This window comes from Heloderma suspectum, chromosome 2, assembly GCF_057233095.1.
Source record: "Heloderma suspectum isolate Gila_16-S chromosome 2, 16-S_ref, whole genome shotgun sequence".
NCBI classification, from domain to species: Eukaryota; Metazoa; Chordata; class Lepidosauria; order Squamata; family Helodermatidae; genus Heloderma; species Heloderma suspectum.
The window spans coordinates 134,525,547-134,547,590 of record NC_139459.1 but is presented as its reverse complement, the minus strand read 5'-3'; the positions used below and the strand labels follow the sequence as shown (position 1 = coordinate 134,547,590).

General features: G+C 44.6%; 1 protein-coding gene across 4 annotated transcripts in view; it reads left to right on the top strand.

Annotated features, from left to right (window-relative positions):
• Positions 1–22,044, top strand: part of GAK (cyclin G associated kinase) — a 93,450-nt gene that overhangs the window by 27,180 nt on the left and 44,226 nt on the right. For all 4 annotated transcript variants that reach the window (XM_084834837.1, XM_084834835.1, XM_084834836.1 and 1 more), the window contains exons 4-11: positions 559–673; positions 2,690–2,832; positions 6,778–6,903; positions 9,046–9,135; positions 12,639–12,774; positions 13,886–13,998; positions 16,235–16,346; positions 18,855–18,978. In XM_084834837.1, the coding sequence (XP_084690963.1) occupies positions 559–673; positions 2,690–2,832; positions 6,778–6,903; positions 9,046–9,135; positions 12,639–12,774; positions 13,886–13,998; positions 16,235–16,346; positions 18,855–18,978 (959 nt within the window). The remainder of the gene's footprint in view (positions 1–558; positions 674–2,689; positions 2,833–6,777; positions 6,904–9,045; positions 9,136–12,638; positions 12,775–13,885; positions 13,999–16,234; positions 16,347–18,854; positions 18,979–22,044) is intronic.

The following is a 22,044-nucleotide window of genomic DNA, read 5'->3' as shown; positions in this document are numbered from 1 at the left end:
CAAATTCCATAAATTGTACAGGTGACCTCTTTTTGGGGGTAATGGTTGGCTTTCTTTTGCCCTGTCAAGTGAACGCCTATAGATTAAAATGTTAGCTTGGCTTTATTTTCCTAATTCATGGCAGAGCAGGGCAGGACACTTCGAGCACAGGCCCAATAAAAATAAATGTGCTGTGTCCTGTTCTTATTATTTGAACCTTGTTGGAAATGTCATTCTGTCTACTTCATTTCAGAATTCATACAGACTGTAATCACACATAACCAACCTTTAAAAATTCAGCCTAAAACTGACTAGGCAAGTTAAACCTTGCTTTAAAGCCATGTCCTAGTGAGGGGCAAGTTGTGTTGCTGCAAAACCGTTGGGAGGTTTTGCTGAATTTAGGACATCTTGCTACGGTCTAGTATGCATTTATTGGCTCATTCCCTGTTCCTTAAGCCAGCTGGGTCTTAGTGGATTTGAGATTATAATAACTCAAGGAAATTAACTTGTGTAACATGACTGCAAAGCTGTGTTCCAAATATAGAAACCTTTGAAACTTTAACCATTGAAATCCTCTAGAAAAAGCTATCTGGTCACCCAAACATTGTCCAGTTCTGCTCTGCTGCGTCAATAGGAAAAGAAGAATCGGATACCGGGCAAGGGGAATTTCTTCTGCTAACTGAGCTGTGTAGAGGTAAAATAACTATGCTGCTAGATTCTGTATAGCTTGGTGGTATACTCCAGTAACTCAGCCAAACTTGTTCTTACTTGAGAGATGACGGTGACCAGGTTGATCAAAGCAGAAGCCTATATCGTTTAACTATGGGTTGTTAACCACAAACAACCCAGAAAGAGAACCCATAGTTGGTTGCTGGGTTATGAATTCTGGCTTGTTCATGGTTAACAACCCATAATTAACCAATAGTGCAGGGTTCGCACATAACGGCAACCCTTGATTAAGCGACAATCCATGATTCAGCGACCGTCTCGATTGTTAGTGTGAACCAGGTCAGTGTTGGGGAAAGTGTTTTAGAAGGAATTACCAAGAGTGGCTTTTTTCTTTTCTTCCACATTGTTACAAGCCCCTCCCAACTGATATTAATTAAGGCTGTAAGCTTTAATCGCTGCTTTAATTGCGGATTAAAAGTTTGCTCTTTAATTAATTGGTGTGACCAAGACTGAAGCACGCACTGCTGTGCAGGTCATGCAGGCACGATAGCTCCCTCATCCCTGTGCCAAATAGGAAGAAAAGAAACACTTAACATATTTTTCTTAATAGCTTCTCCTTTTGATTTGTATCCAAAGCTAGTAGATAATTTGCATTTGAAGACACTATGCCTTTTCTTCTAATAATAAGAACCACAGGCAACTGAAGCCAATATTGTTCAGTGTTTTGCCTTTCCCCCCTTCTCCTTTGCATCTAAGCCATAATTAGAGAATTGAGAGCTGGGTGGTAAATATTTCCTATATGCAGGAATTACTAGGAGCAGGATAGGAAGACTTGTTTGCAATCAAATATTGCAAATGTGATGTTGGGAAGCATGCTGGCAGACTCAGGGCTGGTCTTACAATGAGGCTGGGTGAACCCTCCTCCCTCCTGGCTTCAAGTGGCAGAATGTTGGGATGGGCAGCTTGCACCCTGATTTTATGGTGTCTGCCATCCAAGAAGGGAAGAACCAAGGGCTGTATTCAATGTTAGAGTAGGCCATTAAAATAAATGGGATTTAAGCTAGACTAACATTGGATTCAAACCCCATTGGATACAACCCCAAGGAAGGGAATGGCTCAGCTACCTTAGTGAGCAGGGTGCACTCCACCATTCTCTACTAAGAGCTTTTGAGTTGGGGAAGCAGGATTGGGCCAATTCTCTCTTGGGACAAGTAGAAGCTGTGCCCCTTCCCTCCCTCCTTTTTTCATTCTTGGATGGTGTATGTCAGGGGTAAGCAGAGAGTAGATCTCCAGATGTTTTGGACATCAACTCCCAGCATTCCTGATCATTAGCTGTGCAGGCAAGGGCTTCTGGATATTGAAGTCCAAAAGATCTGGAGATCTATCATCTGCCCACCCATGGTATGTGGTGTGCAGTGGTGTGGTGATAAATGTTGAAGTGCAGGCACTCAGCATGACAGTCCTTGTAGCTATGCCACCAAGGAGAAGCTGAAAATGCAGGTAGCTGTGCTGATCCATATCGACAAACCAGTTCTAGCAGTTTTTATCTCTTCCAGGAACAGATCTTTTATGAAGCTATTGGGTGTTAATTGCCCATTCCAGACCAGGCCACGCCAAAATACTTTGCATTACAACAGGGATAGCTCACAACAATATATTGTTGCTGGGAAAATTCATCCCCACCCCTGCCAGCTACTGTGAGGATTGCAGCTAAGCTCAGAGGAGACACGGATAACTGAGCAGGGGTGGCAGATGACATCAGTGTCCTGCCTCATAAAAAAAAAATGCTGGTACTACGTCCCAGCAAGCCCTGGCTCTGCTAGACCACTGATGGTGTGCGTGTAGTGCTGTCTTCTCCAGCCAGGGAGGGGTGAACAACATTCTAAACAAGCAACCCTTTTAGTTTCACAATGTTAGATAGTCTAATAAGAAGCCTAGTGCTAAAGGGGGTACTTATGTGCCTTTGGTGTCTCTGACTAACCTTAATAGGGGGCTGCCTCCTTCCTAATGGGCGTGATTAACTCCATTTTTCTGTCCATAGGGCAACTGGTGGAATTTTTAACGAAAGCTGAATCCAGAGGGCCCCTCTCGTGTGATACGGTTCTGAAGATATTTTATCAGACGTGCCGTGCCGTGCAACATATGCACAAGCAGAAGCCTCCTATTATTCACAGGGATCTAAAGGTACAGAACCTTTACAGCTGATTAGTGCAAAAGAGCCACGTTTCCAGTTTCATGGTTGATTGGAGCAAAAGAGCCGCGTTTCTGATTTCATCATGAAACTGAAGCAGTAGCACTAATACTTAAGCAGAGTTTGTAATGTAGTAATTTGAAAAGCATTGCATAGGTTGGTGAAAACTACAAAATACTTTGGCTGAAAATAAAGAGATTGAAGGATCCTGAGGATTGGCAAGGACCCTGTTCGGATGTAATGCTGGTGTTCAGCAGCAATTTGTGGGTTAACCCACAAATTGTGAGGATGCACAGCACAAGCCACTTCCAGTTTCCAACAACAGCCTATGAATGCAGCATTTGTAGGTTGTTTTTATGACACCTGAACCCGGGCAGTTGGGGTTGTTTGTGGGTTAAAGAACCCAAAGTTAAGCCATGGTTAATTAACCCATGAATTGCCACTGTACATTGCTGTTATGTCTGAACAGGGCCTATATGTCTATGGCACACTGCAGAAGTTAGTTACAAGCTTAGTGCTGGGCAGATATGCAAGCCCACATCAAATAGTGCATATAATCTTCATACCCAAGATTTTGGGAGGTTCAGTCCATCATGGCTCAGAATAGGGCCTTTAGTATCATAGCACCTACTCTCTGGAACTCCTTGCCACTACAGATTAGGCAGGCTCCAATCCTTCTGGGTTTTCAGCAGCTACTGAAAACATACATTTTCCAACAGGCATTTCCAGGAAGGTAATCTTGTCCTCTGTGTGAAGGTTTGTTCTTGTACATTGCTTAGAAATGTATTTAATATAAGTGATTCATAAATTTAGATAGACAGAATTCCCATATGGCTGGCTGTGAGAACCATCTAAAGTGTAGTGTAACCTATAGTTAAAAATCTAGAAAATTTCAATAGAAAATATGTAGTGTTTGTTGCATTTTTATTGTGCAGTATTCCATGGGGCTGAAACCAAAGGTAGAGTTCTGTGTTCCACCTATTAAGGGAACTAATAAGTAAAATATATTCCCTAAAACTTTTGAGTACCCAACCAGAATATCTCCAGGAGCTCAGGATGGGAAATGTAAGTGCTTAAACATTAGGAGATTTCACTATCTGTTACATAGGTATAGCTGCTATAACATGGTATGGACTCTAGAATTAGATTTTTGTTTCTCTGCAGTATATCATATTTCTGATTTAACATGGATGGTAAGTGGTGTGAATATTTCAGAGGAATGTGAGCATAGAACTTTCTTCATTTGTTTAGAAAATGATTGAACTGTTTAATGCAATTACATTATATAAAATGACTGTTTACCCACTGAAGAGACTCCATGCTCTAGTATGTCTTCAGCAATTGGAAGTTCTAGGTGGATTTCCCTGTTTGTTGTCAGTATCTTGTCTAATATGTATACACACACACACACACACACACACACTCTATAGTGAGTTCTAAAGATGCCAAGAAAATCATGAGAATCAACAAGTGCAAATTGGAAAAAGGTACAGAAGAGTTCGAAGTGGCTTTAGGCAGGAACTAAATTACCGGAAAGGCATTTAGAAATGAGTTATATTTCTAGTACTATGTCAGCCTGTACCTAAGGCCCAGGAAAGATACCAGGGCTTTTAAAATGTGTATGAAGAGATAGTAAAAATGTATGGCATGATCCATCGCTTTCTCCTCCGTGCCCCCGCATGAGTGTGAAGAGATCCCCTTCTGACAGTTCCTGGTGAGATGCACTGAGGTGCGCTACCCCATCCCTGCTGTGACTTACAGTGGGAGTGCTGTTGGTATGCACATACTAAATCTAGGGTCTCCCCTAGGTCCAGGGTCCTGGCACTTTAACTTCTCTTGTTTGGAGCATGCGTGGCCTGTGTGTGTGAGTCTGAGAGAAATCACTATGTCAGTGGACGTCGCTGTGGCATTGGATCTTACTGTGAGCCCCTTGTTCTTAGTTAATGTCTGGAAGTGCTACTGTATCTGACATGCAGGAGTAGATGGGATGTGCCCATATTATATGAGAAGAATACTCGGAATTCAAAGGTGGATTCAGAGCTGGAGTCAAGGGTAGGCATGGTTGGGCACCTGCTGAGGGGCCCTACCCCAGTAGGGGCCCTCTGACAAGAACTCCCTGGAGTTGCTTCTCCTCTTCTTCTACCGTTGCAACCCGCTTGTTTGCTTGCCTCTTGCTGTGGCCCAGACAATGGCAGTGGTAACAAGGAAGAGCAGCAGATGCCACTGCCTACTTGTTCTCTAACTCCCAGCCTGTTAAGTAAGCAAGTGGTGTCAATGATGAGAAAGAGGAAGAGGAGCAAGAGCAGCTGGTGACAATGGTGGTGTGTTGAAACTCTAAATGGTTAATGTTTTTCTTTGGCATATGAAACTGAAAGTCATGTAATGCCTTTTGTTAGTAGTAGTTAGGCCTTGTCTCGCAGTCAGTTGTATTAGCAGAAGTAGTACTAACTTTGGATACAACCCGTTATGGTAGAATATTCCTATTAAAAACTTGTAAATTCACCCTGGGATTTTCTGTGAGGCTTGTGTTACTGCAATAAAAGGCAAAAATAAAAGTGAAGCATCCATTTATGACCCTATTCTTCTCACCAACAGACTTTCTATGCTGTTCTTAAGTTGTTAGGCACACCACTTTTGCATCCCCTAATTTAGAATGCAGCCCTAAAGACACTTCAGCAGTCCCACTGAATTTAGGGGGACGTATTTCTAAATAAACTTGCTTAAAGGTAAAAGGTAAAGGTGTCCCCAATCAGTCGTGTCCGACTCTAGGGTGTGGTGCTCATCTCCATTTCTAAGCCGAAGAGCCAGCGCTGTCCAAAGACGCTTCTGTGGTCATGTGGCTGGCATGACTGTACACCGAGGTGCACGGAACGCTGTTGTCAAGGGCTCCTTGGAGGCCTCTCTTAGTCTAATCCAGTAGCCAAGTCCAGACACAGACGAAGGGATTCTTTTCAAAGCTTTATTCTTCTTTTACAACTTAACCACTATACCGTTTGCAACTAGATCTGAGCAGCACCGAACCTATGCCCTAAGTTGGAACAGTTGGTCCCTGTTTGAAAGGGAATTACTGGCAGACCCCTGAACGTAAGGACTAGGGAGAGTCCCTCCCCTTTTCCCTTGGATCCTCTGGGCGCAGCCGTTGTTTGCGCGCCAACTGGGCACTCCGCCTCCTTTCTGCGCCCTCCATCTGGCGCCGCTCTTTGCATCGGCGTCGCGCGTCCACCAAGTTTGCTATCCACTCTCTGTTACTCCCTGGACTGCTATCTAAGCTAGGAATGTTGGTGGGAGGAATCTCCATCAGCTGTTGGCCCTGGGAAAGAGGAGCACGCTCCCCTCCCAGGAGCGACTGCTCTTCCTCAGAATCAGAACTACTCTGGGATTCTATGGGCTCAGTGTCCACCCTGACAGCTGTTACCTTTCCCGCTGAAGCGGTACCTATTTATCTACTTGCAATTTCTTGCTTTCGAACTGCTAGGTTGGCAGGAGCTGGGACTGAAGATGGGAGCTCACTCCGTCACGCGGCACTCGGGTCTCGAACTGCTGTCCTGCTGACCTTCCGGTCTGCAGTTCAGCGTCTTAACCACTAAGCCACCGCAGCCCTTCAAACTTGCTTAGGTTTGCACAGTTAGAACTTTCACTTTGATTTGAGCCATATTCTTTGCCAGTCATTCATCCATCATCCTTGGCAGATAACTAGAAAAGTTGATCTCTCAGACTTGCTGGCCAACGAAGATTATTTGGGAACTGGGGTCTATGTGCAGAGGGGCAAAGAAGTGCAAGACAAGGTACCTGGATTTCAGGGCAGACTATTTCAGTCATACTCAACCAATCTTAAATGTTTTATTTAGTGTCAGAATCGATACACACAGGCATGCCATTTTTATATAGATGTGTATACTCCTTATGCACTTAAATGGCTAGCTTACTTGTCTCTACAGGTTGAAAATATGCTGATGAGTAACCAAGGAACAATTAAATTGTGTGACTTTGGCAGTGCAACAACCATAGCACATTACCCAGACTACAGCTGGTCTGCACAAAAGAGAGCAACAGTTGAAGATGAGGTGAGAAACCCAATACTGTGATTTTCAACATTTTGTATCTCATGCATTCACACAGACACACACACACATGCTCTAGTATTTAATATCTGGCCCAGTGGGGTATTGGGTTAGAAAACTTAAATAAGGGGCCTAGCTTTCCCTGGTCCTATACTTGGTATTTTCTAACTACTGTTATAACGAAGTAGTTAGTAGTCTTCAGCTGCCTTTGCCTCTGTTAAGCAATACAGAATAAGGTGTCATTTGGTATTCTTCCCTTTGAACCATGGCATACATGCTACAGCTCTTGTGTACTTAAGGCTTATCCAGCAGAGAAGGCTGAATACACTCCGCATGAATAACATCAGGGTTGCGTCCTGAGAGAACCAGAGTTCTACATTTGGTTTTCAAAATATATTCCCAGCCAACTTGCCTGTATTGTCCTATATTGTGCAATTCTATTTCTCAGAACAGGTTTTTTTTTCCCCAAGGAGCTTGGACATTTTTGGCAAGGACTGGTAGAGCGGGGAGGGGAAATTGAGGTTAGGGAACAGCAGCCAGAAGGAAAGACAAGGAACCCAGAGGCTGCATTAGGGTGGGTATGGAGAAAGAGGCAACTGGAGCCACTGAGAAGCAAGCCAGCACCACCTGCAAAGCCCTGCCCTGTGTTAGGTTTCTTCGTCATGTTAGAATGGGTTGGATTGGGATGTTGGCTGCTTGGTGTTTGTGTATATATGTAGGTAGTAACAAGTGGTGTACTGCATTTTAAAAGGTTATAGGAATTGGGATTATCAGTGTATTTCAGAGGTGTTGAACCTCTTTCAGCCCAAGAGCTGAATTCAGTTTTGAGAAGCTCTTGGGGGCGGCATTCCAGTGGTGAGCAGGGTTGAAGGCAAAAGGGGTGGGGCCAAAAATACCAGCATCTTTTAGCTTAAAGTTGTTACTGCCAGTAACAAAGCCTTAAGAGAAGCATTTCAACCTTTAAGAATGGATGGCAGGGTGGGCTTGTGCAAAAGCCAGGAAACCACCCAATGATTAGCAGTTGGAGGAAAGGGGATGTGGACATCTGGAGAATCCCGGTGGGCTAGATTTGGACCACAGGCCTGAGGTTTAGTACCCATGTTGTATTTGCTCATTCCAGTACCTATTGGGGTCTTGGAAGCTTTCAGCCAACAGATGGCTCCTGTTCTTCTTTATGGCCTTTGGATGCTCTAAACACTTGGTGACCACTTGAGTAGATCTGTGAGGAAGGCAGGACTGTGGCTACGCTGGTAACAATATCCTCCTCTTGTAGGCCCTGGGTGGCTGTAGGGAGCCCTCAAAGATGGAGAAGCAGCTTGCAAAATGAATCTGGATTCCTCCCACTTTAGCGTAACCAAGGGAGGGAGCAATCCTATGGGGACAGGCGGACATCTCCAAACTTGAAGGTGCCTGTCCAATGCAAGGCAGGTGGGGCATGGAGGGGATCCTCTCCTTCCTGCTCTGGCCACCCTGCATTAGCAGCTGGACAGCTGATTTTGGCTGTCTAGCCAGGGCAGGGGGCCCGGTGGATGGATGGCACATAGGAAGCGTTGTAATGACACTTCCGCTGCCCTGCCCCTGGGACCACCTCCTTTTCCCCTGCTCCAGGCTGCTCTTATGAGCCTGGAGCCCAGGACGAATTGCGCCTCTTATGAGGGGGCAGGGGTGAGGAGGCAGTTGGCTCCAAGGTCAGTTCCTGAAAACTGAAAGATCCTATGGCTGTCTAGCTGCTGTCTAGTGGCCATAGGATTGCACCCAAAGAAATCAAAGCTGATCCTGGTCTTTGAGAGTTCCCTGTGCAACCGCCCGTGGCCTGCTGTTACCCATATGCAATCTTGCAAGCTACTGGTACTTAGGAACAAGACTTGACCTTCACTTTGGTACTGTGCAGTCTTTTTCAGCTTGCTAACCTGATTTGTTTCTGCAAAGGATCAGGTGCATCTTTTTAACCGGTTATTTCTACAGGAGTTAATGCACTACTGCACAGAAGCCACAATTAGGCAAATAGGTTGTTTTGATGAACACCAAAGCATTTTGTACTTGAATGTTCTAGGTTACTTTCCAAGTATGTTTAGTCTCTGGCCCTCTGCCATAAGGGTACAAATATGGCATTTATTTATTTATTCATTTATTTTATGGCTACAGATCACAAGGAACACAACTCCAATGTATAGGACTCCTGAAATAATAGATTTGTATTCAAACTTCCCGATCGATGAAAAACAGGATATATGGGTATGCATTTTTTTTGTCCATTATTTAGACCTTGTGTAATGTCTTGTTTCCAGAGATTATCTGGATTTCATATTTACTTATGTAGAGGATTTCTAGCCCCTCTTTTTCCCTTTGTAGAATCCACCAGGCAGCTTACAGTACATTGATAGAACATACATAAAAATGCCACCGCAATACAGATGAATCTTCTCCTTAGGAAATGTTTGCATTTCCAAGCTAAAAGTAGGTCTGTGAAGCAGCGTATATTGCCTCTGAGAAATGTGGGTGCATGTGTAGGAAAGTTTGGGGGGCAGCATTAACAAGTTCTGTCTGGGGTGGAGGAGTGACAGTACTAAGGATCCAGATCAGGATTGTGAGTGTCCAAAGTTACAGGGCAGGGCAAACTTGGTCTCATATTAAAACTGAGATAAAATGGCAGCAAAATCTAAACATCTTTTAAAAGGGCCTAAAAGCATGGTATCAATTAAATAATACTTTATAGAATATTGCATTTGTTTATTTGTATTTTTAATTTGCCTAATAACAAAATTTTCTCTGGGTGGATGACATAAAGCTAAAAGTCACCGGGTAGTATCCTATTGTGTCTGTGTGCTCTTGGGGCCAACCACTTGTGCAACAGGGCTTTCGCAGAAACACTCCTTTCTGGAATGGGGCAGGTCAGCTGAGCTTGCAGAAGGGAGCTTCACTGATCTGTCCCCATTCAGAAACAAGCATTTCTGCTCATTTCCAGGGTTATTTTTAGAAGTGCCAGTGCCTCGTTGCGCAAGTGGTCAGTCCTGTGAAGTGCAACAGAATCAGTGGAGGCTGAACGACCCCACTGGACGCTGCCCTTTGTTTAGAGCCCAGGAAAATATGACAGTTTTAGCTTACTTGATACACATCACACTTAGCTGGAAGTTGCATCCCTCTGAGTGATCCTCCTAATTTTGTTCCTGATACTCTTTTCATTGGCGTATTATTTATCACTTACATGGCTTCTAAAATTTTACTAAGTGCTATACACTGATTAAAAACAGGACAGTCCCTGCCCACTGGCTTACAATCTAAAAGTCAACATAAAAGGAAAAAGGGATGAAGTGGGAAGAAGAAAAACCCAGGAATCAGTTCTTAAAGTTATATGCATCTTATATAATGACCAGCTTGAATGGAAACAGCTCAGGAAGAGGAAGGAACCAAAGGCATCGAGAGTCTCTCAGCCAAACCAGCAGAGACAGCCCTGCTCTGTCTCTTCTTCTGCTTATTGGTTCATAGGCATGAAAGTCACTCACTATTTTATAAGAAATGGGTGACTTCCCACCTTAGTTGATACTTGTAGGTCCAGATCAAGCCCAACTGGCCTCCCTATCTGGCCAGTTCATACTGTATGCCAGCCTTCCCCAGCCTCTAGATATTTTGGACTTCAGCTCTCAACAGCCACATCCAACGTGGCCAATGGTCAAGAATGCTGGGAGTTGAAGTCCAAAACATCTGGAGGGCATCAGGTTGGGGGAAGGCTGCTATATGCTCTGAAAAAAGAGTCTGAAATATCAGCAAGCTTTTAAAGTCTAGTAGCATGTTTTCAGACAACTATCGAGTAAACATTATTGTTTATGAAGCACTTAAAACTGTACCAAGCACTGTACGGCTGACTAAAAATAGACAGGTTTCTGCCATTTCAGCTGGAAAGGATAACACAACCCAAGGAAACGGGGGGGAGGGCAAGAATCACAAGCAAACACGCAGACTGGCTTTTTATACTATTTTAAAAAAATGAATAGGGGTGGTAAGTAGGAATTTTTATGTAACTTGTTCATAGGGAAAAAAGACAGTACAGATCTAAGGAGGAACAGCTAAAAGAAAACAGGTGAGTTATTTAAAAGTAACTTGAGGGTATAGTCACAGTTCTTCTAATAGGCGTTGGAAAAGAAAAGGGAGACGCAAGCGAGAGAATTATTTACCAGTTCCCAGTCTAGATAGAATGTACAGATAAGGAATGCATTAATCAGAATACAATGAATGGTTGCTAGTGCTCCATTCTTACTGGTGAGCTGGATATTTCCCCTTCGTTATGAATGCATGGAAGCACGTGTTTAGAACTAGAGCTTTTGGCCTGAGGTTAGAAGTACAACTGGATGTAGGTTTGATTGGTGTGTGTGTGTGTGTGTGTGTGTGTGAGAAAGCCACTGGTGAATGCATGTGGCCATTTACTAAGTGGTAACTGAACACATTGTGCATGTAACCAGATGGCAAGCTGAGTGGTCTCTCTTGTTCTGCTGGGGTTCAAAGAGGCATTTACCACACTTCTGCCCTTGGTGAGAATTCTAAGGAAGCAGATCCAGGGAAATCTGGAATGCTAAAATTCCCACAGCATAGCAGGGCAATGGACAATACAGCCAGCCAAGCTACTGCTGATAGACAGAGGGCTCTGACATTGGAGCTCTCTGTCTGTCCTATGCCCTGCTGGCAAGAGCCAGGCAGGCCAGTGGGGAGGAAGGAGGTGATTAACACGTCAGCCAGACGGGCCTCTGAGCCTGTCTAGCTGATCTACGTTGTTGTGGGCAGTGATGGCTTTCCGTGGCAGCTGTGAGGGGGTAGGGGAAGGGGTAGCCTAATGTCTGACTCCCCCTCCCGAGTGGATTGTCTATGGCAATGGTGCAGAACCTCTTTCAGCCTGAGGGCCGAATTCCATTCTGGAGAAGATCTTGGCTGCATTCCAGAGGTGGGTGGGGCCAAAGGTAAAAGGGGCAGGGCCCAAACACCCAAAATACTGGTATGTTTTAGCTTAAAGCTCTTTCTGCCTGTCACTAAACCTTAGGAGAGGCATTTCATCCTTTTAGAATGGAGAAAAAACTGCATAAAAGCTGGAAAAATGCCAGACTATCAGTGGTCTGGGAAAAGGGTATAGGCCCTTCTGGGAAACCCCGGAAGGCCAGATTGGGACCTCCAGAGGGCCAGATGTGGCCCTCAGGCCTGAGGTTCTGTACCTCTTCTCTATGGTCTCGGGGATAGAGGGAATCCGACATGTCCTATGGTCGCGACATATCCTGTGGTCCTATGATCTCCCAAGGATCATAGGATTGCTCTGGAAGTGGTTTCTATGCATATCTTGGGAAGTTACTACTTGATCGCTGGTATTCACCATTGTTTCTGAGGAAGTGGAGTAGATTGCTGGATTGGAGAGCAGGATGTGAGAACTCCTGAAATGTGAAGGATGGGACTGGGTTTCTAAAACCAACACTGGATGGCAAGCAGCCTCACTGATGTCTTGCTCCAGTGGGAGAGCTTAACTTGGCAAGCCAAATCATGGTTTCACTCAGCGTTTGGAATCTTAACCGGGGTTAAGGCAATAATCCATGGTCGGCACTCAACCATGGCTGAAAATGTCTGATCATCAAATGCTTCAGCCTGCCCTGAACTTTTGGATAGGATAGTTTATTAGATGAAACAAAATAATTCTATTTAATTTTGAATGGTTCAACCTTTTGATTTGTTTGTTTGTTTTTGTAACCAATATTTCACTGCAGGCTTTGGGTTGCATCCTCTACTTGTTGTGCTTTAGGCAACATCCATTTGAAGATGGAGCTAAGCTTCGAATAGTCAATGGAAAATATTCCATCCCACAAAATGACACCAGATACACAGTGTTTCATGATCTCATTCGTAAGTTTAAGACAGCAATGCTAAATTTGCTTGGGGTCGGTGACGGGGATAAGAGATGATAGGTTAGTAGGGGTTTAAGGTTCACTTTTTGTTTCCTTTTCAAAGTATAGGTGCATTTTTCAAAATTGTTTTTATACATGCATTTTAATGTGAAAAGAGAGTATATACAAATAGCTTGGAGAGAAGACCCTCAATGTAAGACATTAGACATGGCAATGAAGTCCACAGGTCCTGTCTCTTTATTCTGTGAGTGTGTTGGTAAATTTGTGGCTTGAGCCTAGTGACTTTCTTGCTTTAAAATTTCATGGGTGCTGGATCACAAAAGTAAATAAAAGTGCCATTGGCACATATGCATCCTCTAGCATATGTGAGAGGGTCTTGCCAGATAAGGGTGAGTAAGGGCACAATCCTGTGGGTTGCACCCTTGATGATCGTAAGCCCCTGAACTCAGAAGCTTACAATCATCCTATGCAGGACAGGAGGAGCAGTGGAGACTATCTTCGCCTCCCTGTCCTTCTGCCCTGCATTTTTGCTCGGCAGGATTTTTTGCCTGTGTAGCTTGGGTGCTTCAGAGGGGGAGGAAAGGAGACTCGCAGAGGCTCAGAATAGCACGTATCCTGGCCTCTCTAGTCTCCTCCCTTCCCCCCCCCCACTGAAATGCCCCCTTCTCCCCCTCTCTTAAGTCAAGTTCTTGACCTCGGAGGGCAGCCGACACAGTTCTTCCTGTGCCAGCTGCAAGGCGGAGGGGTCGGATCTCCGATTCCCCCCTCCATGGTCAGAGTGCTGTCTCCAACCTCGGATTCGGGGAATCCGAACCATCCTATGCCCCCTCAGACACTGTCTCGGAGCCATAGGTTTGCTCCCTAAAGGTACTGTAAATGATGTGTACAATGTTCTGAGCCTCTCCCTTTTGTTAGAGAATACAGTCTCAACTATTCATTGTCCGAGCACTTGATGACAAAAACAAATATTAAAGCCACATCTTGACTTGTAATCAAGCCACCTTGAAAGTCCGTTTGGCTGACTGGCAGGATAAAAATCTTAGGGGGAAAATCGGGATTCTGCAGATCATGAGCTGGTCTAAGTAATGCCTGTCTTGTAATTTTTTTAGGTTCTTCTTTGAAAGTGAACCCGGAAGACAGGTTGTCCATTACTGAGCTTGTGAATCAACTGCAGGAGATTGCGGCTGCTAGGAATGTGAACCCAAAGTCCCCTATCACAGAGGTAATTAGCGCGACTTAGCAAAATCCTATGGTTTGGGGTCCTTTGTACTGAAATTCCAAATTGCCCATCTGAAATAAAGCAAATGAAATAGAATGGCATGGTTTGTTTTTGCTCAGTTCCTCCAAAAGTCATTTTTTCAATGAAGTGCTATTCTTTTTTTCTGCCCCAGGTCTATGACTTCAGAGGTCAAGGAGTAAGGAAAATGACTGGCAGAGAAGGTATAGAGTAGACAACTTGATGCCCTTCAGATGTTTTAGATCACAACTCCCATAATCCCTGACCATTTGGCATGCTAACTGGGGCTGATGGGAGTTGTAGTCCAAAGCATCTGTAGGGCACCAGGCTGCCTATCCTGGAATAGAGTAATGACTACTTCAATTTTAATAGTAATACTTGGCATTTACATATGAATCAACATTTATTATTTCTGGAGTGCTCGACATGTCAATGGCTTTACAATAGATCAGAATTCAGAACGATCACTGCCCCCCTCCCCCCGCTTTCAGTCTACCAAATATGTTTAAAGCATTTCAAGACTATCTCTGTATTGTAGATAGGCTGGGGGAGAGGCTAGACAGACAGATGACGACACTAAGGCTGAGTGAGGAGGACCTAGCGAGATTGTGATTTGAAGGGAGAGTAGATATGGGGGCTTTAGGGGCTACAACCTTGAATGTCAGTCTTCAGACTTGGACCCATCTTCAGCCTCATCCTGCATTATGGGACCTACATTCTTGGCAGGTGTAGCTTGTCATGAAGGAATGTGGAACCCTGTACCTGCTGAAATGTCCTCTTCCACATAGCAATTAAAAATAAAGGAGCTCGGTCCTCCTTCATATCTGCTTCCATATGTGTAATTCTTCCTGTATTTTTCACCTTCCTTTTTCCGGTCATTTTTGTTATTAAAAGACTCCATAATCAGACTGAGAAGGTCTGAAGCCGATAGAGGCAAAGGGGGGGGGGGGAGTCAGCCTTAGAGGCCTGGTTTTTTTTTTCTTGGGACAGGTATCCCTGAGACTAGTAGTTTCATTTCTCCAGTTAAGTTTCAGTTTCATTTCTCCGGTTAAGTTTCATTTCTTCAGGTTTGAAATGGTACTTTAGGTTTTGGGGGAGGAGAGTATAAAAAGAGAGAGTCAAAAGGACCAGAGCAATAAGAGGAGAGTCAGGGAGACCAGATTCCAAAGAGGGAGCAGAAATAAGAAGCCTGGAGAAGTCTAAGTACAGCTAGGGTAAAGGAATGTGCATTTGGCAACTTTTCTTTTCAGGCTTTGTGCGTCACTCAGCTCTATTGTGTAAATACCTTTAGTTGTGATTTGCTTGCTTTAATTTACCAATAAACAGTTGTGGTTAAACCCTGTGTCTAGAGTTTCAATCACCCCACATCTACAGCCTAAACCTCACATTACTGGAAAGGGGAAGGTAAAAGAGGGAAGGTGGAACTCCTGAGGAGGCTAGAGTTCCTTAAGGAGTTGCTCGGAGGGTCCAGGTCAAAAGTGGAACCCTGACACAGACAACAGTGGTGTGACCCTCCTATGGTCAGGATTTGATTTTGGGTCCCACTGAACCAGTGGCCTAAGCTCAACTGTTTTTTTTGTCCTTGTGACAAAAGTACAATGCTTGCATGTGGAGTCTATATTAATGTTTATATGTGTTTGCTGTGTTAAATAGAACCCAGGTAAGTTAGGGTTAACTGTTCAGTAGTGGGTGAAAGGTGGGAGGGGTGTGTGTGTGTGTAGACTGAATTTATAAAAGGCAGGAGCAGACTGTGAGTTGGTTAGATAGAGACAGAGATAGGGGCGGAAGACAGGGGAGACAGGGCCTTAGGGTTTGACGAAGCTACATCTAGATAGTGGGGTTGTGGAGGAGTTAGAAGGGTGAGCAGGCAGGGTAAGATCGAGAACTTAAATACACTTTGTTTATTTTTAAATTATAAAAGCTCACGTCTTGTTCATCTTCTGTGCTGCCAATAGTGTTCATATTTCCTGGTTGCTTCCCCTCGCTGGGTAAAAGGAACGAATTAGGCATATTGGGTGTCTCTGTTACCTGGTGAATTGAGGGGCTGAAGCTTGTGTGACAGTGAGGACAGCTGTCCCAAAGTGGAGGCAGACGGCCTGAGGGAGAGTTATGTCACAGTCCTCTTTACTGGTTGGTGTGTGTGTGTGCATGTGTGCGTGCAAGAGAGAGCGAGAGAGAGAGATGTACAAGTGTTAACTCCAGAAGTGATTGCTTTTTTCAGCTTCTTGAACAAAATGGAGGCTATGGAAATAACGCTCAGCCTAGGACATCTTCAGCTGTGGTGCCACAGAACTCAAAACCTGCAGGACAGCTCAACAATTTGTATAATGCAGGTATATTTCCAGATGGAGTTTTCTTTAGAAATTGTAGGGAGTCCAGATTTTTGTATTACTTATACTTCAAAGCTTCATCATTCCTCTGGAGGTTCGCATAGGAACCTTTTTCTGGGGAAACTGGTTGGGCCAGCAAATGCCGTTGGCATTGTGCTAAAGGTTGCTTATGCTAGTGCTATGTAATTTACATTAGTGCTAGTGTCAAATTAGACACTGCCCATTGTGTTTAAGTCTTAGGGATGCATTCATTATGACGACTATATTCGATTACTTTTTATACAGTGCTGCTGTTCATGGTCACTTACATTGTAACATAAACAAAAGAGAAGTCCCTGCCCCAAAGAGATTACAATCTAAATTTAGGCATTGTATGTGTGTGGTGGTGCAGTGGGGGTGGGGCAAAGAGAGAGAAGCAAGGATAATAAGGCCTGGTCTGTAGGCACATGATGTGGTACTCTTGCTACATAAAGCTGGTCTGGGTCTGATCAGCACCTGGATGGTCAACGATCTGGGGACTGTACGTATATCACTTTGAGATCCAGCTTGGAAGACAGGTGGAAAATAGACAAGGCATAAATAACAATGTTGCCTGACCCAAGGTGTCTTGGTATCCTTGAGCTATATAAGCCAGGAAGTAAAGTTTGTACATATGAGTGGGGGAAATTTTGTCAGATACACTGTGCAGGTTTGTATAGCTAAAATGCCATGTGTATATTCAGTGCTGGCTCCAGGTTTTTGAGGACCCTTGGGTAAGACACCCTCAATGGGCCGCCTCCCTCAGTGAGTCTGTGTCCTCACCACCATTGTCACCCGCTGCTCTTGCTCCTCCTCCTCCTCCTCCTCATTGACAACACCTGCCTGCTTAACAGGCAGGGAGCCAGAGAGCAAGTAGGCTGTGGCGCTTACTGCTCTTCCTTCTTACCACCACCGCAAATCTAGAACCAGTTCTCTAAAACCCCTAGGAGAAAATAAAGGCCTTTTCCTGGTGCCATAAAGGTGACAGCATAGGTGCCAGGTGAACTCTTTGGGGAGGTCATTCCTTAAGTGGGGTGCCACAGTTGAGAAGGCCTTCCCTATTGTACCTACCCATCTAGCTTCCTTCAGCTGGTACACCTGGAGGAGGGCCTCCAGAGATGACATAAGGGTCTGAGCAAGTACATGTGGGAGGAGATGTTCCTTTAGATACTTTGGTGCCAAGCCGTATAGGTTATAAGGTCAACACCAAGACTTTGAATTTGGCTTGGAAATGGACTAGAAGCCAGTGCAGCTGACAAAGCACTGGCATCAAATGATCATATCAGCCAGTCCCAGTTAGTAATGGTTAGTTTCTGAACCGTCTTCAAAGGTAGCCCCATGTACAATGCATTGCAGTAATCCCACGCGGAAGTTACCAGAGCATGGATAACTGTCGCCAGGCTATCTCTGTCTAGATAGGGTTGCAGCTGGTATATCAGTCTAAGTTGATGAAAGGCCCTCCTGGCCCCTGAGGTCATGTGGGCCTCAAGTGACAGTGATGGATCTATAGAGCACCCCCAAGCTGCATGCCTGACCTTTCAAGGGGAGTGCAACCCCCTCCAGGACAGGTTGAACGCCACTCAACTGGGCTGACAAACCACCTGCTAACAGTACCGCCATCTTGTCTGGATTGAGCTTCAGTTTCTTGGCCCTCATTCCATCCATTACCCTGCTGAGGCCCCAATTCAGGACATCCACTGCCTCACCTGGGTTTGATGAAAAGGAGAGGTAGAACTGGGTGTCACTGGCATATTGATGGCACCTCAGTCCACATTGCTGGATAACCTACCCCAGCAGTTTCATGTAGAAGTTAAATAGCAGGGGGGATAAAATTGAGCCCTGTGGAACCCTGTGACGTCACTGCCACGGAATAGAGCAATAATCCCCCAGTGCCACCTGGACAGGCAAAGAGCCAGGGAGCAAGTAGGCAGTGGCATCTACTGCTCCTTCTCCTCAGCATGACTGGGCCAGAGCGAGGGGCAGGTGAACAAGCAGGTTGCAAGGAGGAAGAGGAGGAGAAACTCCAGGGGGCTCTTTCAGTGGGCCCCTGCTGGGGTGTGGACCCTCAGCAGGTGCCCAGCCGTGGCACCCTTGATGCTGGCCCTGTGTATAGTAACCCTCTGCCCCCCTAAAATAGTTTTAGCTGACTGCCATCTGAAATCAGGTGCTTTGTCTATTGCACATAGCAGGCTCATGGTTGTTCTTTGTTTTGCTTCAAAATATGTGAGGTCTCCTAGGGCGGGATCAGGGTTACTGCTTATTGTTTAACTGCTTGTTGGCAATTGGCAACTGTGGCAGTAGACTATTTGCTTAATAACAGGACTAAGCCTTTCTAACGTAACACATAAATGGGCAGTTTGAGTACTTGACCAAATTGTTTGTTTCCCATTGAAACTTATGAGTTGGAACAGATGCCTATGTTTTAGTGACTTGAATAGAAGGAATGACGGTGGGGAAGTGCCTTGGGTTGTGACTCTGTGTTCTTGGCTTTAGGTCTGACAGTAGCGGAATGCGACCAGACGTACGGAGGGTTCTTTGATATTCTTAGGGGTGGGACAGAGAGGTTTCTCACAAACATCAAGGATACATCTTCGAAAGTGATTCAGTCTGTGGCCAAGTAAGTAGAAATGCAACTGTGTTGGTAGAGAGAATGCAAATCCCCTATCCTGATTTGCCCCTCTCAGTGGAATAGAGAGCTCATGTACTCCATGGTGGGGGGTTTTCCTTGTGGCTTCTGAAGAGATGACCCACTCTAAATCTTCTGGAAAAGGGAGGTGGGGAACTATATTAAGATCAGTGAATGAATCCTTACTCTGTGTACTATTCTTTTCTGAGGTTAGATGTTGTGGTTCCCAGGGTAGGGCTTTCTCAGTAGTGGTACTCTGTGTGTGTAGTGTGTTGTATGTGTCAATAGAAAGGGTTGTTGATGTTTTTTAAAGTATTTAAACTGGGGTGTACCAAAAATATTAAGTATCCAGAAAAGTCAGGACTGTTATTCCAAAAATATTTCATTCATTCATTTCATTTCTATACCACCCAATAGCCAAAGCTCTCTGGGCATTTCATAGAAATTAAAACCACAGAGTGCAGCATAAAACAATAAAAATATGAAAACTTAAGACTACAATATAACAGTACAACCAGAATAAAACCTAGCAGCAATGCAGAGATTTAAAATACAGATTTAGTTGGAGCACAGCCTTGCATGAATGTAGAAGGGATTCCCAGTGCTGCCTCTCAGGATACATATCCTACCAAGGCAGCATACAGATAACATAAAAATAGTAAAATCATAATAAACCACATGAACAAATACTTTTATAAATCATCAGGATCCTTCCCTCAGGGCAGATGGTGGAAGGTAGCCCTGGAGACAGGGGGAGCCCAACTGGAACAGGAGCAGGTGTCTGGTGTCCTCCTCATACATCTCCCTCTCTCCTGGAATCCTTTCCACAGACCAGTTGATGGTAGATGGCCCTGGGAAGGGTGGTGGGAAGTTTAGCTGGAGAAGGCCCTGAAGTCTTCTTTGCCTGCTTCTCTCCCATCAAAAGAAATGTATTGAAAGAGGTCTATCATACTGATATACCGACACAAATACAGGACAGAAGTAGATAATAAATGTATCTAGTTTATTAAATGAAATCAGCAGCCACAGGTTTGGTTTGTCTGCCTATCACTCTGTATCACTTAGGGCAGGGGCGGGCAACATGTGGCCCTCCAGATGTTTTTGCCTACAACTCCCATAAGCCCTAGCCAGCATAGCCAATGCTGAGGCATGGTGGGAGTTCTTGGCCAAAATATCTGGAGGGCCACAAATTGCCCACCCTTGATTTAGGGCAGTCTGCATTTCCCTGCCACCCACTCTACAATAAACCTACTAAAAGAAAGTGTCAAAGTGGGATCCTAGCTACAATAGCCTAAAGATGTCCTGTCTCTGAAGCAGAATTTTTATATGGAACATTTCAGACATGGTCGTAGTTTCTGATTGGGTGGCTTCCTCCATCTGCAAAAAACGATTTGTCAAAGGCATAGAAATCTCCATCTGCCACGTCTGGCAAACTCAAAATATTACACATGCGCGTGTGTGTATTATTATCCCTTCTTTCAGTTTGTGGTGCAGCCCCCAAGGTGGCCTACACAAAATAAAAAATGTGCTTGCAGAGCAAGCTTGTTTTTTAAAAACATAAAACTTGAGCGTATTAAAAACTCAAGCCGTTTGTAGATCTATAAATCCTTAAGAACCAGCAGTAAAATTGGCATGACAAATGTAAATCGCCAGCCCTTCAAAGACCACTTGGAATAAAAGGGTATGAGATCGTGTCCTAAAAGGAGGAAGAAGCAGCTAGTGAGGCAAACTGCCATCACCGCCTTCTCCACCTGCTGCTAATTCACCAAGCGGGGACTGGGCCCCTTCTCCCCGCACAGAGGCCATTAGCACCAACTGTCCTGCAAGCAGGAGAGGAAGAAGAAGCAAACGGTCATCATTGCCGCCTCATTAAATGGTCCACTGTTCTAATACTGTTGTTCTTATTGATCTTATATGAGCTGCTCTGGCAGCCTTGTTGGCTGAAGAACAGAATAAAAATGCTTCCAATAAATAAATAAAAATAAACAAAAGATAAGATAATGGACCAAGTAAGCTATTATTATGGGGGAGGGTGGAGTAGCTCCACAAGAGTTGGCCACCACAGTAAAAGTCCTGTTCTTTGTAGCCTAGCTTCAAGGTGGCTGTGGCACTCGGAAGGTAGTTTTGTTGAGTTGCCTAAGTGAACAAGGTGGTTCATATGGGAAAGGGGGTTCTCTCTTCTTTAAAGGTAAGTATCAGCATGCCAGATTTGTGAATGGAAGTTGACTGGTACCAAGTAGAGTTCTTTCAACATGGTGCCTGATTGCAAGCTCTCTCACCAGTGCTGCTTCTAAAGTTGCCTTGATGTGATATTTTGGCCTCCAACTCATTGCAAACAACACTACGAATGGTTGAGAACGTGGCTGCCTGACTGCTGACAGCATTTCCGTTAGAACTCTGACAAAGAAGGACTTGCCTCCTCGTCACCTTTACCACAGGCTGCTCAGTCCCATTGAGTGCAAAGCTACAGCGTAATGATCTTAGATCCAAAACAGAGGCAAGATAGCTCACAGTCACCTGTTGGATTAGGGGAGAGAATGAATGAGTCCAGTAATCTGGGGTGAAATGTGAAGCATGTGCCATTGAGCTTTTGAAGTGCCGTTTGAGAGTTGTTGGAAGTGCTGGTACTGGTCCCTTTTCTGGCCTTGGATCTGATCTGCATGTCAGTTGAAGTGGGCTGGTAGTTGCTGAAGGGTCCTCCCTCATGATCCTATCCCATGTCATCTCCGTAGTTTTATGAAGCTCTGACTCATGCGAGGTTGCGCTGAATGCATTGTTCCTTCTTAAGCCACCATCTGTGACCATATGGGGAGAAGTGCAGGCGTGGAAACAGGGCATTTAGAACAACCCCATGTGACCCCAAGGCAATGTGGGGTCAGTTATATGGGTTTGGTTTTTTTGTGGCTACCACGGTGCCTTAGTAACATGGGAATCAGGGCTTTAATTTTTCTGGAGTAATCTTTTAATGTGATGTCTGCAGTACAAGTGAAATCCTCTTTTTGTTTGTTGTAGTGTGAGTTTACTAAAAAGTGGGTTGGTACTGGGATTGCATCAGAC